At 36.7% G+C, this 13,727-nt stretch overlaps 1 protein-coding gene across 3 annotated transcripts in view; it reads right to left on the reverse strand.

Moving 5' to 3' along the window:
* Positions 1-13,727, reverse strand: part of CNTN1 (contactin 1) — a 375,956-nt gene that overhangs the window by 154,464 nt on the left and 207,765 nt on the right. For all 3 annotated transcript variants that reach the window (XM_047742599.1, XM_047742600.1, XM_047742601.1), the window contains 3 exons: positions 12,304-12,436; positions 5,000-5,172; positions 2,748-2,843 (listed from right to left, as the gene is read on the reverse strand). In XM_047742599.1, the coding sequence (XP_047598555.1) occupies positions 2,748-2,843; positions 5,000-5,172; positions 12,304-12,436 (402 nt within the window). The remainder of the gene's footprint in view (positions 1-2,747; positions 2,844-4,999; positions 5,173-12,303; positions 12,437-13,727) is intronic.

Raw genomic sequence — 13,727 nt, forward strand, 5'->3', positions numbered from 1 at the left:
AGTTCTTTTATTTCTCCAGAAAGGGCTTTTATATCTCCCGAGAGGGTTGCTTTAATATCTTCCATGCCTTTTTCAAGCCCGGCTAGAACCTTGAGAATCATCATTCTGAACTCTATATCTGACATATTACCAATGTCTGTATTGATTAGGTCCCTAGCCTTTGGTATTGCCTCTTGTTCTTTTTTTTGTTGTGAATTTTTCCGCCTTGTCATTTTGTCCAGATAAGAGTTTATGAAGGAGCAAGTAAAATACTAAAAGGGTGGCAACAACCCCAGGAAGATATGCTTTAGCCAAATCAGAAGAGATCCTTGCAGAAAGTGGTTGATTTTCTGTTTCTGGAATTGCTGTTCTTCTTCTCTTCAATCTCCCGTTGGATTTGTAGGTGTTTGCAATCTTTAGATAAGCTATTTAGCTGATCTCCCGCTACCCGAAGTAGTCTCAGCCTGCTACTTCTCCGCCATCTTGACTCCTCCCCAGGTCTAATATTCTAACTTCTATTTCATTGATGAAACTCAGAGCAGTTAAATGTTTTGCTTAGAATTTCATAATTGGTAAGCAGAATTGGGATTTTTAATCTAGGTCTGATAATTCCCAAACTCATGACCCATTTTCCTTACTGCATTTAAAAAAAAAAAAAAAGTTTGTTAGCCACAGTGTCTTTATATCTTTTTTCCTTTTATACTCCTATTTTGAATTACAGATTTAGAATTTCTCCAGAGTCTTTTATTAAAACAGTAGCCAGACCCATCTTTCCATAACTTAAGCAATGTCGTGTGACTCCTCTTGTCAAAGCCCTCCAAAGTAAATCTCACTGAAGTTAAAGCCAGTGTAATTACTACGAAATAGAAAGTCCTATGTGATATAGCTCTTATAACTCTCCAGTTTCATTTCCTATTACCTTCTGTCTTACGCACTCTATTCCAGCCCCTCTGGCTTCCTTGGTCTTCCTTGGTAGTTGCATTTCATGCCTTTGTTGCATCTGCCTGCTACGTCCTTCCCTCACACATCTGCGCTGTTAACGTCTTCATTTCCTTCAGGCCTTTATTCAAAGTTACCTTCACAGCATTGTCCTTGATAAAAGTTCAACCAGCCCTTTAACACTTACTCTTCCCCCTTCCCCACACAAGTTTTTCTTCCTAGGGCTTCCCTACCAATATCTAGGCATAATATAGCTGTTACCGATGTATCTTGTATTGGCTGTCTCTGCCGGTAGCAAATCTCTGAGGACAGGTGGATCTTGTGTGTCACTCACTGGGCTATTCTTGTAGCACAGACAGTGCTTAGCACACATAACTGTGTAACAAGTACTCGCAAGAAATTTGTTGAATGAGTGAGCAATGAAATGAAGCCCATCTAGTGCTGAATGTAGTCAAATGTGGTCATCGGCTATTTATGATCATTTATTTCATTTGTGGGAAATGCTGTGGAGATGAGGTGATCTTTCCCCCATAGTTTTAGCAGTTCTTCAAAGAAAAAGACTATTCTCTCACTGAAATGTTGTTACATCATTTTGAATTCTATGCTTCTCCTATACTTACCATTGAATAGTCCTTCTGTTTTATCAGAGAGAAAATTCCTGACATTTGATATATAAACAACCAGAATTTATATACATATAATTTGGAATAGAATACATATAGATGTGTATATATAATTATATACATAAGCATATATTTTATGATATGCATTATACATTTACATATGTTCACCTCTCTCTATATATATCATCAATATATTCCATACAAAATGATTTGTAACATCCTGTTCTTTATGGGGGAGGTCTTTAAAGTCAAATTTATGACATAATATTAGAACTCTAAGAATATAAAACATTATTTTTTCATTGTGAGAAGTAGTATTTACATATTATTTCATATTGATAAAATAAGTGATATTTGATAAATAACTGGTATTTGATAAATAAGTGATATTTGATAAAACAAGTGAAAATTAATGAACATATATAAGGTGCTTATCTTTTTTTATTTTTTTAAAAGATTTCACCCATTTATCTGACAGACAGAGATCACAAGTAGGCAGAGAGGCAGGCAGAGAGAGAGGAGGAAGCAGGCTCCCCGCTGAGTAGAGAGCCTGATGCGGGGCTCGATCCCAGAACCCCAGGACCATGACCTGAGCTGAAGTCAGAGGCTTTAAAGCACTGAGCCACCCAGGCGCCCCAGGTGCTTATCTTTTAATTAGCACTTCAGTGGCTTTTATTTTAGCCATATCAAATTACAGGAAACATATTCAAAGGTTGAACCTTGCTACAGATGACACTTAATTTAACCCCTTTCTAAACTGGATTATTCTTGTAGCTAGATGCTCCTAAATAGATTAATAATATATCTTTATCTTTTTCTAGCATTTTTATAATTCACAGAATATTGTAGGTGTAATATTATTAATGAAATGATGGACTAATTATATATCACTCCTTGGCACTGTTCTATTCTAAAAATAATTTGTAAAAAATCTATCATATTTTCTCCTGTATAAGAGGAATGTTAATGAGGACACAATCTAACATATATGTTGTTTATAAACCAAAATGATTACAGATCTTTGGAATTAGGGCCAAGTGACTAAAGAGCCTGGAAGTGTCTCTAACCATTTGTAGGCAGTGCATGACAAGGTTTAGGCAAATCTTGAGTCTTATTTCATCATAAATGTACCATTATTGTTAAGAAAATTAAAATGTAGCCATTCATTGAATAAATGCATATAGTCACAGAGGAATTTAAATTTACCTGGAAAATGGTACGGAGGATCACAGAGAAGCACCATTCCCTTCCCTTCCTTCACCCTGACCTCAGGACGCTCCTCAGGTGGGAAAGGGTCAAGATCTAATATGAAGGCCAAAAGGAAAATATTCACTTTCTAGTCAATAGAAAAAGATTTTCATTAAATTTTATCTTTCATCTACTAACTTCCTTTTGGATGTGATACTTCTCAGCTGGTTTGGTGGAACCTATGAAAGTCAAGTCCCTATTTTCACATGGTGGCATTTGCATGTACTCTAAGACTTCTGTGGTAAACGCCCCTGATGGATATTGGTAGCAGCCTGCATAAGTATTCTGACAACCCTAAAAATTACAATATCCTCAACTTTTTCTTTAGGTTTAGGAGGAATCTTAGTAAGGGTATCTGGAAATACAATGGGGTTAGGCAAAACCAGGAATCTACCAAAGAAGAAAGTAAAGAGGAGTGACGTGGAGGAACAGACTCATTTGAAAAGTGTATTTCTCTTCCTGAGGAATGACTCAGATGTGGTGAAAGAATAAGGAAAAGTAGGATCTGACTTTTTTTGGGTGAATGTCACCATTTTTTTTCTCCTTTTCAAATTCTGAGTTTTCCTTAGTCTCATTTCCTTTATTCTTGTCTATTTATTTAGAATTCACTTTTTGCTTGGTTTCATGATACTCTACTATTTGATTCTTCATTTGCTTTACTGGTGCTCACTCTGCTCAACCCTGCTTCACCTCCTATCTCTTCTCTGTGATCAGTACTCGAATTATAGAATCAGATTTTTACTTCTCTCAATATATTTATATCACTGAAAAGTCATCATTCTAATTGTTACCTTTTTGCAGAGAGCTCTTCAGATCTCCATCTCTAACCCTGATGCTTCGCTTGAACACCACCCCATACCCAAATACTTGGCTGACATTTCAACAACAATAACTTAATGTCATCATAACCTCTGCATGTGAAGACATCATTTCAGTGCTTCCTCCCAACCTTGAAATTGGTTTTACTTGCTCCCATTTCATTTTTAAAGAGAGCAGAATGTTTCTGCTCTTTCATTCAACTTTCCTTTAAAAAATACTTAGGCCTTTTTTTTTTTTTCTTCAGTGCCATGTAATCTATTATTTCTTCAAGGATTGTGTATATTTATTTACATTCACATTGTCACCACATTAATTGAATCTGATTGCTCACTCCTTGCTGGTAATCACTGCCACACGGGTTCTCTTAAAACATCGATTTCATCCTGTAATTCATTTTGCAAAAGATTTAAGTGCTGACTTATAAAATTGCATACAGGAGATCGTCTAGTCCAACTCCTCTTTCAATGCACAATGTTCTTCTAGAATAGCTTCTAACTTTAAGTTTAGCACAAGATTTCTGAAAAAAAATTTTTTTAAAGATTTTTATTTATTTATTTGTCAGAGAGAGAGCGAGTGAGCACAAGCACACAAGCAGGCAGAAGCAGAGAGAGAAACAGGCTCCCACTGAGCAGAGAGCCCAATGTGGGACTCAATCCCAGGACACTGGGATCATGACCTGAGCCAAAGTCAGTGGCTTAATGAACTGAGCCACCCAGGCATCCCTGAAAAAAAATATATATATATATTTTAAAGATTTTATTTATTTATTTGACAGACAGAAATCACAAGGAGGCAGAGAGGCAGGCAGAGAGAGAGAGGGGGAAGCAGGCTCCCGCTGAGCAGAGAGCCCGATATGGGGCTCGATCCCAGAACCCTGGAATCCACCGAACCCACTGAGACACCCAGGTGCCCCGAAAATATTTTTTTTTATGATGGCCTTCATAAGGAGAAATTTTAACTTAATTTAAACTTAAAGTAATTTGATTAATTTAATTTATTCCCAGTAAGGTAAATTACATACTACGGAATAAGATTCTGTCAGATAGAGTCAAGCTCTGGAGATCACAACTGTAATGTTATAATAAAAGAGAAAAAGAAAGAGAGAGAGAGAGAATGCATGCCTTAGCACTTCCACTGATGCTAGTTATTCAAGACCCTTCAGAACATGGCCTTAGTTTATTTCCCAATACCCCTCAGGATGCTTTGCTCTCTTGACATTTTTTTCTCCACACAGTTAAGGCCCACTGATCATATAGGACCCATTCCATCTATGGACCTTTTCTCTCATTTTCTTTTCATCTTGCTTTTTCTTCTTGTTGAACTCTTATGATAACATTTAATTTTTACTTCACTTAGAAACACTGGACCTCGTCAAAGTTACAGTTACTTACATCCAAAGCTCAGGGTTGCTTCCGTGCTTCTGACCATCCCATAGTTATTTGATGCTAAGCAGTAATATATTCCAGCATCTTTCTGTTTGTCAGGATTGTTGATCACAAGGTTTCCACCCACCATGCTGTACCGATCACTGGTCAGATCAATATCCCCATTATTCATTCTCCATCTATGAAAAAGAAAAACAAATGTCATATCAAAGGTCATAGGCCTGAAATACTGGCCTAATATTATTCTAAAATAATATGGGTACAGCTCCATGTGAAATCAGATGATTAAATTGATGACTCAGTGTGGTATTTCTTCACACCCTATAATTCTGAGTCTCTGGGCTCATGATTTATAATTTAGTTCACGCACAGAAAGGTAAATGTTCAAGTGCATGAAATGTGTTCTCTTTATTCATGAGGCATCGAAGGGACAAATATTTTGTTGAATTTTGCTACATTGTTTTCTTAGCAGATATACATAGATTATAAATGATAACCTATGTAAGTACTAGCTAGATTCATGCATATCTAGATGTGTTGCATAATATATTAAAAGCACTACTCTAGCAAAAGTAAAATATAAAATATCAGTACCTGATTCTAAATATCAAAATAAATTTCCAATAAAACTAATTGAAATGAGGATTCTATTCAGTAAATGTCACACTCTGACCACTAGAGGTCGATCACACAATTTGAAAATTGTAAAAATAAATTGGATCTTTTGTTTCCATGCCTGCAATATAATGTTGCAGGTATATTTAGAGGAATTGTGTTATAAATAAACTGACTAAAAACAGGACTTGAACTTTCTTGGTGAGATAATAAGAAGGATAAATGTAGAAAATAGTTTTCAATTAAGCTGACCATGTATGTATTATACTCATTCTCTTATCAGGATTCATGTCTTCAGCAATGTTATAGGCAAGAGCCATGATAAAATAGTGGGCTATGGCCTCATGGCTCTTGCACACTTATGATCAGGGTCAGAATCTTACCAAAAGAAGCCTAATGATTTTAGAATATCTTTTATTAAATCAAATTACTGGAAAATTTTTAGTTTTAATTTTTATAATGTAGGAGGAAATTTAAAAGCAAACGCAGAAAACTATGCTTTTGCATTTTGAAAACCTACCAAATTCCAACCCAATGAGTATATCTTCCCCCTCCCCATGTTGATGGCAATATTGGCTCTGCTCAAACAATCCAATGTCAAGTTGCTTAGCATTTGCCAAGGCAATGGGTTTCCCTATTGAGCAATACCAATTGTTACGGTTTTTTCCCCATTATATTGACTCCAAAATTTTATTATTGCATTATCTCCTCTCTAGTGGATTTGAGTCTGCCTTTGATGTCATATAATGATTGAAATTTTGCTGTGTTGGGGTAAGTTCACTGGTTTACTTTGTTTTCAGGAATATATACCATTGTTGTTACTCCTTTCAGACAGTTTTAAGGGCAATTTTAGTGGTGCCTGGGTGGCTCCATTGGTTAAGCCACTGCCTTCAGCTCAGGTCATGATCCCAGAGTCCTGGGATCAGGTCCTGTGTTGGGATCCCAGCTCCGTGGGGAGTCTGCTTCTCCCTCTGACCTTCTCCTGTCTCATGCTTTCTCTCTCACTCTCTCTCAAATAAATAAATAAAATCTTAAAAAAAGAAATGCAATTTTATTAGCATTCTCATTATTTTGAGGGTCAACACAAGATAATAAAAGCTTCAAGGCTGATAAGTAGAAGTTAAAGTTCCCTGTTGTAACTTTCAGGATGTTGCCATGAATAAGAAATTATCATTGAACATGCCATAAATATAAAACTACTGTGTGAATGACACATTGCATGATTACCAAGGTTAGTATGACTTGCTCTGAATATTAAGTGAAGTTTTAAAACTTCAAATGTTCTTTTCCATCAGACAAGCTGCATCATGAGCTGAATTTTTTCCCTTTTTATTTTTTCCTCTGTCAAATGCAGACTGCCTTCATAACAGAATTAAGCATCTACTTCTCCTTTCCAGCTCTCTACATTAATGTGTAGATAGGCCACCATCCTAGGGACTTCAGTGCTGGTTCAACCTATGGGAGGGAGTTAGTGAATGTATTTGTTGGTCAAAGTTTTGCCTTCTTATTTTAATTTTAAATTTTGGTAAGAACACTTAATATGAGAGCACTTATATGAGGTATCTAAAAGAGTCAAACTGTAGAAGCAAAGAATGCAATGATGGTTGCCAGGGACTGGAGAAAAGAGGAAAAATGGAGCTGCTAATTAATGTGTATAAAATTATAGTCATGCAAAACTTTGCTTCTTAATGATTCTGTGGGGTAGATGTCAGGTAGGCACAGCAAGAAGCACACATTTCTAAAACACTATCTGAGAACAGTCTCTTCTGTTTTGTTGCCTCCATTCTGACCTGCTGTTTCCATGTATGAATGTCAAGGGCAAGGTGTAACAAAATAAGTAAGATCACTGAAATAGGTTTTTTTTTTTATTTTATTTTTTATAAACATATATAATATATTTTTATCCCCAGGGGTACAGGTCTGTGAATCGCCAGGTTTACACACTTCACAGCACTCACCATAGCACACACCCTCCCCAATGTCCATAATCCCACTCCCCCTCCCAACCTCCCTCCCCCCATCAACCCTCAGTTTGTTTTGTGAGATTAAGAGTCACTTATGGTTTGTCTCCCTTCCAATTCCATCTTGTTTCATTTACTCTTCTCCTACCCCCTTAACCTCCCATGTTGCATCTCCTCTCCCTCATATCAGGGAGATCATATGATAGTTGTCTTTCTCCGATTGACTTATTTCGCTAAGCATGATACCCTCTAGTTCCATCCACGTCGTCTCAAATGGCAAGATTTCATTTCTTTTGATGGCTGCATAGTATTCCATTGTGTATATATACCACATCTTCTTTATCCATTCATCTGTTGATGGACATCTAGGTTCTTTCCATAGTTGGGCTATTATAGACATTGCTGCGATAAACATTCGGGTGCACGTGCCCCTTCGGATCACTACATTTGTATCTTTAGGGTAAATACCCAGCAGTGCAATTGCTGGGTCATAGGGTAGTTCTATTTTCAACATTTTGAGGAACCTCCATGCTGTTTTCCAGAGTGGTTGCACCAGCTTGCATTCCCACCAACAGTGTAGGAGGGTTCCCCTTTCTCCGCATCCTCGCCAGCATCTGTCATTTCCTGACTTGTTAATTTTAGCCATTCTGACTGGTGTGAGGTGATATCTCATTGTGGTTTTGATTTGTATTTCCCTGATGCCGAGTGATGTGGAGCACTTTTTCATGTGTCTGTTGGCCACCTGGATGTCTTCTTTGCGGAAATGTCTGTTCATGTCTTCTGCCCATTTCTTGATTGGATTATTTGTTCTTTGGGTGTTGAGTTTGCTAAGTTCTTTATAGATTTTGGACACTAGCCCTTTATCTGATATGTCATTTGCAAATATCTTCTCCCATTCTGTCAGTTGTCTTTTGGTTTTATTAAATGTTTCCTTTGCTGTGCAAAACCTTTTGATCTTGATAAAATCCCAAAAGTTCATTTTTGCCCTTGCTTCCCTTGCCTTTGGCGATGTTCCTAGGAAGATGTTGCTGCGGCTGACGTCGAAGAGGTTGCTGCCTGTGTTCTCCTCGAGGATTTTGATGGATTCCTTTCTCACATTGAGATCCTTCATCCATTTTGAGTCTATTTTCGTGTGTGGTGTAAGGAAATGATCCAATTTCATTTTTCTGCATGTGGCTGTCCAATTTTCCCAACACCATTTATTGAAGAGGCTGTCTTTTTTCCATTGGACATTCTTTCCTGCTTTGTCAAAGATGAGTTGACCATAGAGTTGAGGGTCTATTTCTGGGCTCTCTATTCTGTTCCATTGATCTATGTGTCTGTTGTTGTGCCAGTACCATGCTGTCTTGATGATGACAGCTTTGTAATAGAGCTTGAAGTCCGGAATTGTGATGCCACCAACTTTGGCTTTCTTTTTCAATATTCCTCAGGCTATTCGAGGTCTTTTCTGGTTCCATATAAATTTTAGGATTATTTGTTCCATTTCTTTGAAAAAAATGGATGGTACTTTGATAGGAATTGCATTAAATGTGTAGATTGCTTTAGGTAGCATAGACATTTTCACAATATTTATTCTTCCAATCCAGGAGCATGGAACATTTTTCCATTTCTTTGTGTCTTCCTCAATTTCTTTCATGAGTACTTTATAGTTTTCTGTGTATAGATTCGTAGTCTCTTTGGTTAGGTTTATTCCTAGGTATCTTATAGTTTTGGGTGCAATTGTAAAAGGGATTGACTCCTTAATTTCTCTTTCTTCTGTCTTGTTGTTGGTGTAGAGAAATGCAACTGATTTCTGTGCATTGATTTTATATCCTGACACTTTACTGAATTCCTGTACAAGTTCTAGCAGTTTTGGAGTGGAGTCTTTTGGGTTTTCCACATAGAGTATCATATCATCTGCAAAGAGTGATAGTTTGACTTCTTCTTTGCCGATTTGGATGCCTTTAATTTCCTTTTGTTGTCTGATTGCTTAAGCTAGGACTTCTAGTACTATGTTGAATAGCAGTGGTGATAACGGACATCCCTGTCGTGTTCCTGACCTTAGCGGAAAAGCTTTCAGTTTTTCTCCATTGAGAATGATATTTGCGGTGGGTTTTTCATAGATGGCTTTGATAATATTGAGGTATGTGCCCTCTATCCCTACACTTTGAAGAGTTTTGATCAGGAAGGGATGCTGTACTTTGTCAAATGCTTTTTCAGCATCTATGGAGAGTATCATATGATTGTTGTTCTTTCTTTTATTAATGTGTTGTATCACATTGATTGATTTGCGGATGTTGAACCAACCTTGCAGCCCTGGAATAAATCCCACTTGGTCGTGGTGAATAATCCTTTTAACATACTGTTGAATCCTATTGGCTAGTATTTTGGCGAGAATTTTTGCATCTGTGTTCATCAAGGATATTGGTCTGTAGTTCTCTTTTTTGATGGGATCCTTGTCTGGTTTTGGGATCAAGGTGATGCTGGCCTCATAAAATGAGTTTGGAAGTTTTCCTTCCATTTCTATTTTTTGGAACAGTTTCAGGAGAATAGGAATTAGTTCTTCTTTAAATGTTTGGTAGAATTCCCCTGGGAAGCCATCTGGCCCCGGGCTTTTGTTTGTTTGGAGATTTTTGATGACTGTTTCAATCTCCTTACTGGTTATGGGTCTGTTGAGGCTTTATATTTCTTCCTGGTTCAGTTGTGGTAGTTTATATGTCTCTAGGAATGCATCCATTTCTTCCAGATTGTCATATTTGTTGGCGTAGTGTTGCTCATAGTATGTTCTTATAATTGTCTGTATTTCTTTGGTGTTCGTTGTGATCTCTCCTCTTTCATCCATGATTTTATTTATTTGGGTCCTTTCTCTTTTCTTTTTGATAAGTCTGGCCAGGGGTTTATTGATCTTATTAATTCTTTCAAAGAACCAGCTCCTAGTTTCGTTGATTTGTTCTATTGTTTTTTTGGTTTCTATTTCATTGATTTCTGCTCTGATCTTTATGATTTCTCTTCTCCTGCTGGGTTTAGGGTTTCTTTCTTGTTCTTTCTCCAGCTCCTTTAGGTGTAGGGTTAGGTTGTGTACCTGAGACCTTTCTTGTTTCTTGAGAAAGGCTTGTACCGCTATATATTTTCCTCTCAGGACTGCCTTTGTTGTGTCCCACAGATTTTGAACCATTATGTTTTCATTATCATTTGTTTCCATGAATTTTTTCAATTCTTCTTTAATTTCCTAGTTGACCCATTCATTCTTTAGAAGGATGCTGTTTAGCTTCCATGTATTTGGGTTCTTTCCAAATTTCCTCTTGTGATTGAGTTCTAGCTAATGAAATAGCTTTTGAGATGTTATCTCTCAAAAGCTATATAGATAGATACAACCTGAAAAAATTACATGTTTCTTTAAAGCCATAAAACCTGTGCGGTGTTTCAGTCCTGGATCTATGATTTACTAACTCTGGAGCAAGTCAATTTCCTTATTCACTATTCAGCTTCCTCTCCTATAAAATTATGTGCTTAGATTAGATCTCCTCTACAGACCCTATTAGTTATACTATCCCATATCCATAACTATGTATATAAATATCCATACTGTGTGGCTTCAGGGTAGAAATAAGTCTAGCCTAACAAATATTTTCAAAATAAATGTGTTACTTATAATTAATAAAATATCTACTTATTTTGCATTCCCATGCATGAAACTGAAACAATAAAAATAACTTCAAAGGGACAGTGTTTTTATATCTAAATTTATATTTTATTTTAAGAGTAATTCTGTAATTTAGCCCAGAGACTCATGAGAGTCTCTTGAACTCAAGAGAAAATGAGTTCAATTAGGATTAAATTTATATATATTATTATAACTTCTTATAACAATAGAAAGTTGTTTTTCTATTGAGAAAAAAACACTATGAAAATCAATCTTGTTGAATGACAACCTTCAATTAAGTTAGCTGACATTGACACACTAGAGCTCCAATTTCCCTATCAATCACTTGCATTGTCTTCATGGAACCATTTCACAAGTGAAATTCAAATCCGTTGGTGTTTGGTTAATTTTTAAATCTTATTCTTTGTATCAGACTAGAAATAGTATACTTTTCTGAACCATCTGAAGCAGAAAAACCCATTGTTACCTTAAAAGTTATATTTTATAACATAAATTTCCCAAACATAACGTAATATTTAAAAAAACCCCATAAATCCCACAAAAAACTAGAAAGAGATATATTGACATAGATTACCTAATTTTAAGAAATTTGCTATATTACCTGGAATATAGATTTGAGACCACTGGAAAAAAGTGGTGCTTTCTAGAATTATGTATGTAAGCTCTCTAAATGTAATTGATAGAGGAATATTATCTATAATATGTGAGTTATCCAGATTGCTGCATATAAGAACATTTTATCCCCAAATGTATATATTTAAATTGTGTATGATTTTCATATAGCCTTATACATGCTTAATAGCATGATCACCATCGGACAATTTTTAAGTGGATAATATGAAATGGCATTGGCATTATCTGTGCAGGAAAGAGGGAATGGATTATTTACACATATTTAAGAAAACTTACTATCAATTTGGACATTAAACAACTCTATTTTAATAACTTACATGCCAATATTTCTGTTAATATTCCTGCATTTTGTTAACAACCTTATATTAGAGCTTTCTCTATCAGTACAGGGTCACAGATGCTCATCTATAATCTAGTTTGATACTCCATTGTAATAAAAGAGCAGTGAAGTACATTACTTGTAAACTGGGAAAGGGCTGGCTCGTGCCCTACAGTTTAGTGAAACTTTTCCTTCTGGTGATTCCTCTGGATAAATGGTATTGATTGGCTGCTCTTCAAAAATTGGTCCAAATCCTTTATCTTCCTCTGAAACTACAAGAAAAAGAAAATTATTTTACAATGTGCTCTTTTATAAGTCAAAGAAAATTTGGATACATTTAAAAGGGTTTTGGGAAAATGTTAGAAACATCAAATCTCCATTTCCATTTGAAATAAAGATATTTGCCTCCATAATCCTGAGGAAAACATTCAGGTGCTTTATTCAAAATTCTTTTCTGTCCATCTCTCATTATTTCTCCCAAGGCACCCGGTGTTGTCATGCTTAACTACTTATAGACCCTCAAACAAGTCAGGCCTTCATGTCCCTGAGACTTCACAACATAGTTTTTCCCATTTCTGGAATCACCATCTCATTTTTCTCCTCCTCTTAAAACTCAAACAGTGTTTATGACTCAGCCATGTTTAGTTCCTTCAGAAAGCTTCCTCTTACCCCTCCTCGCTTTAGCTGGTCCTCATTTGTGTTCTCACAACTCCTCACACAACTTAGGGTACTTAGCACACCTTCTGTGATTCTTGGTACAATCGTCTGTTCCATGAGACTGTAAATGCTTGGAACAGGTGGCTGTGTCAATAATCTCCCAGCTAGCTGCCAACCAGTCTGGAGCACAAGAGGTGCTTAATGATTTTTTGATAAGAGAATGGATGAATTTCTAGAAGCTCTGGGAAATTAGTCTCTTGTTTGTTTTATTTTTTCTAAACATGTGACCAGCATCTGTACTCAGTACCATCTAGGACAGTCAATAAACAAATTATTGGGATCTGACCAACTGGTTCAGAATATATCACAAGCAAACCCCAAGTTGGGAAGCAGCTATTTCTCTGGAAGGGAACAGTGATGCTTCACAGCAGGATGCAGAGAAGAGAATCACTCATATGACATCAGTGCAGCAGCATTTACAGAGAAGAGCTAAGAGCCATATGTCCCACATGAATTAATACTAGCATGTGTGGCTAGGAAGGAGGATATTCCTAATAAGATCATTAAACTGTCTCTGCTAGAGGAAAAGCTATGGTTCACTCCTCCAAATATTTTTTAGGAGAGAGTTTAAGGCAAACACCACAGACATTTTGTCTGCTCCAGCAACAACCTTGAAGATGAGAGCTTTGTTTCAGCTTCCATTAATGAGCAGTTTCATTATACCATTTAAATCTTGCCTCAGGGGGCGCCTGGGTGGCTCAGTGGGTTAAAGTCTCTGCCTTTGGCTCAGGTCATGATCTCAGAGTCCTGGGATCGAGCCCCACAGCTGTCTCTGCTCAGCAGGGAGCCTGCTTCCTCCTCTCTCTCTGCCTGCCTCTCTGCCTACTTGTAATCTCTGTCTGTCAA

Source organism: Lutra lutra, chromosome 8 (assembly GCF_902655055.1).
Source record: "Lutra lutra chromosome 8, mLutLut1.2, whole genome shotgun sequence".
Taxonomy (NCBI): Eukaryota; Metazoa; Chordata; class Mammalia; order Carnivora; family Mustelidae; genus Lutra; species Lutra lutra.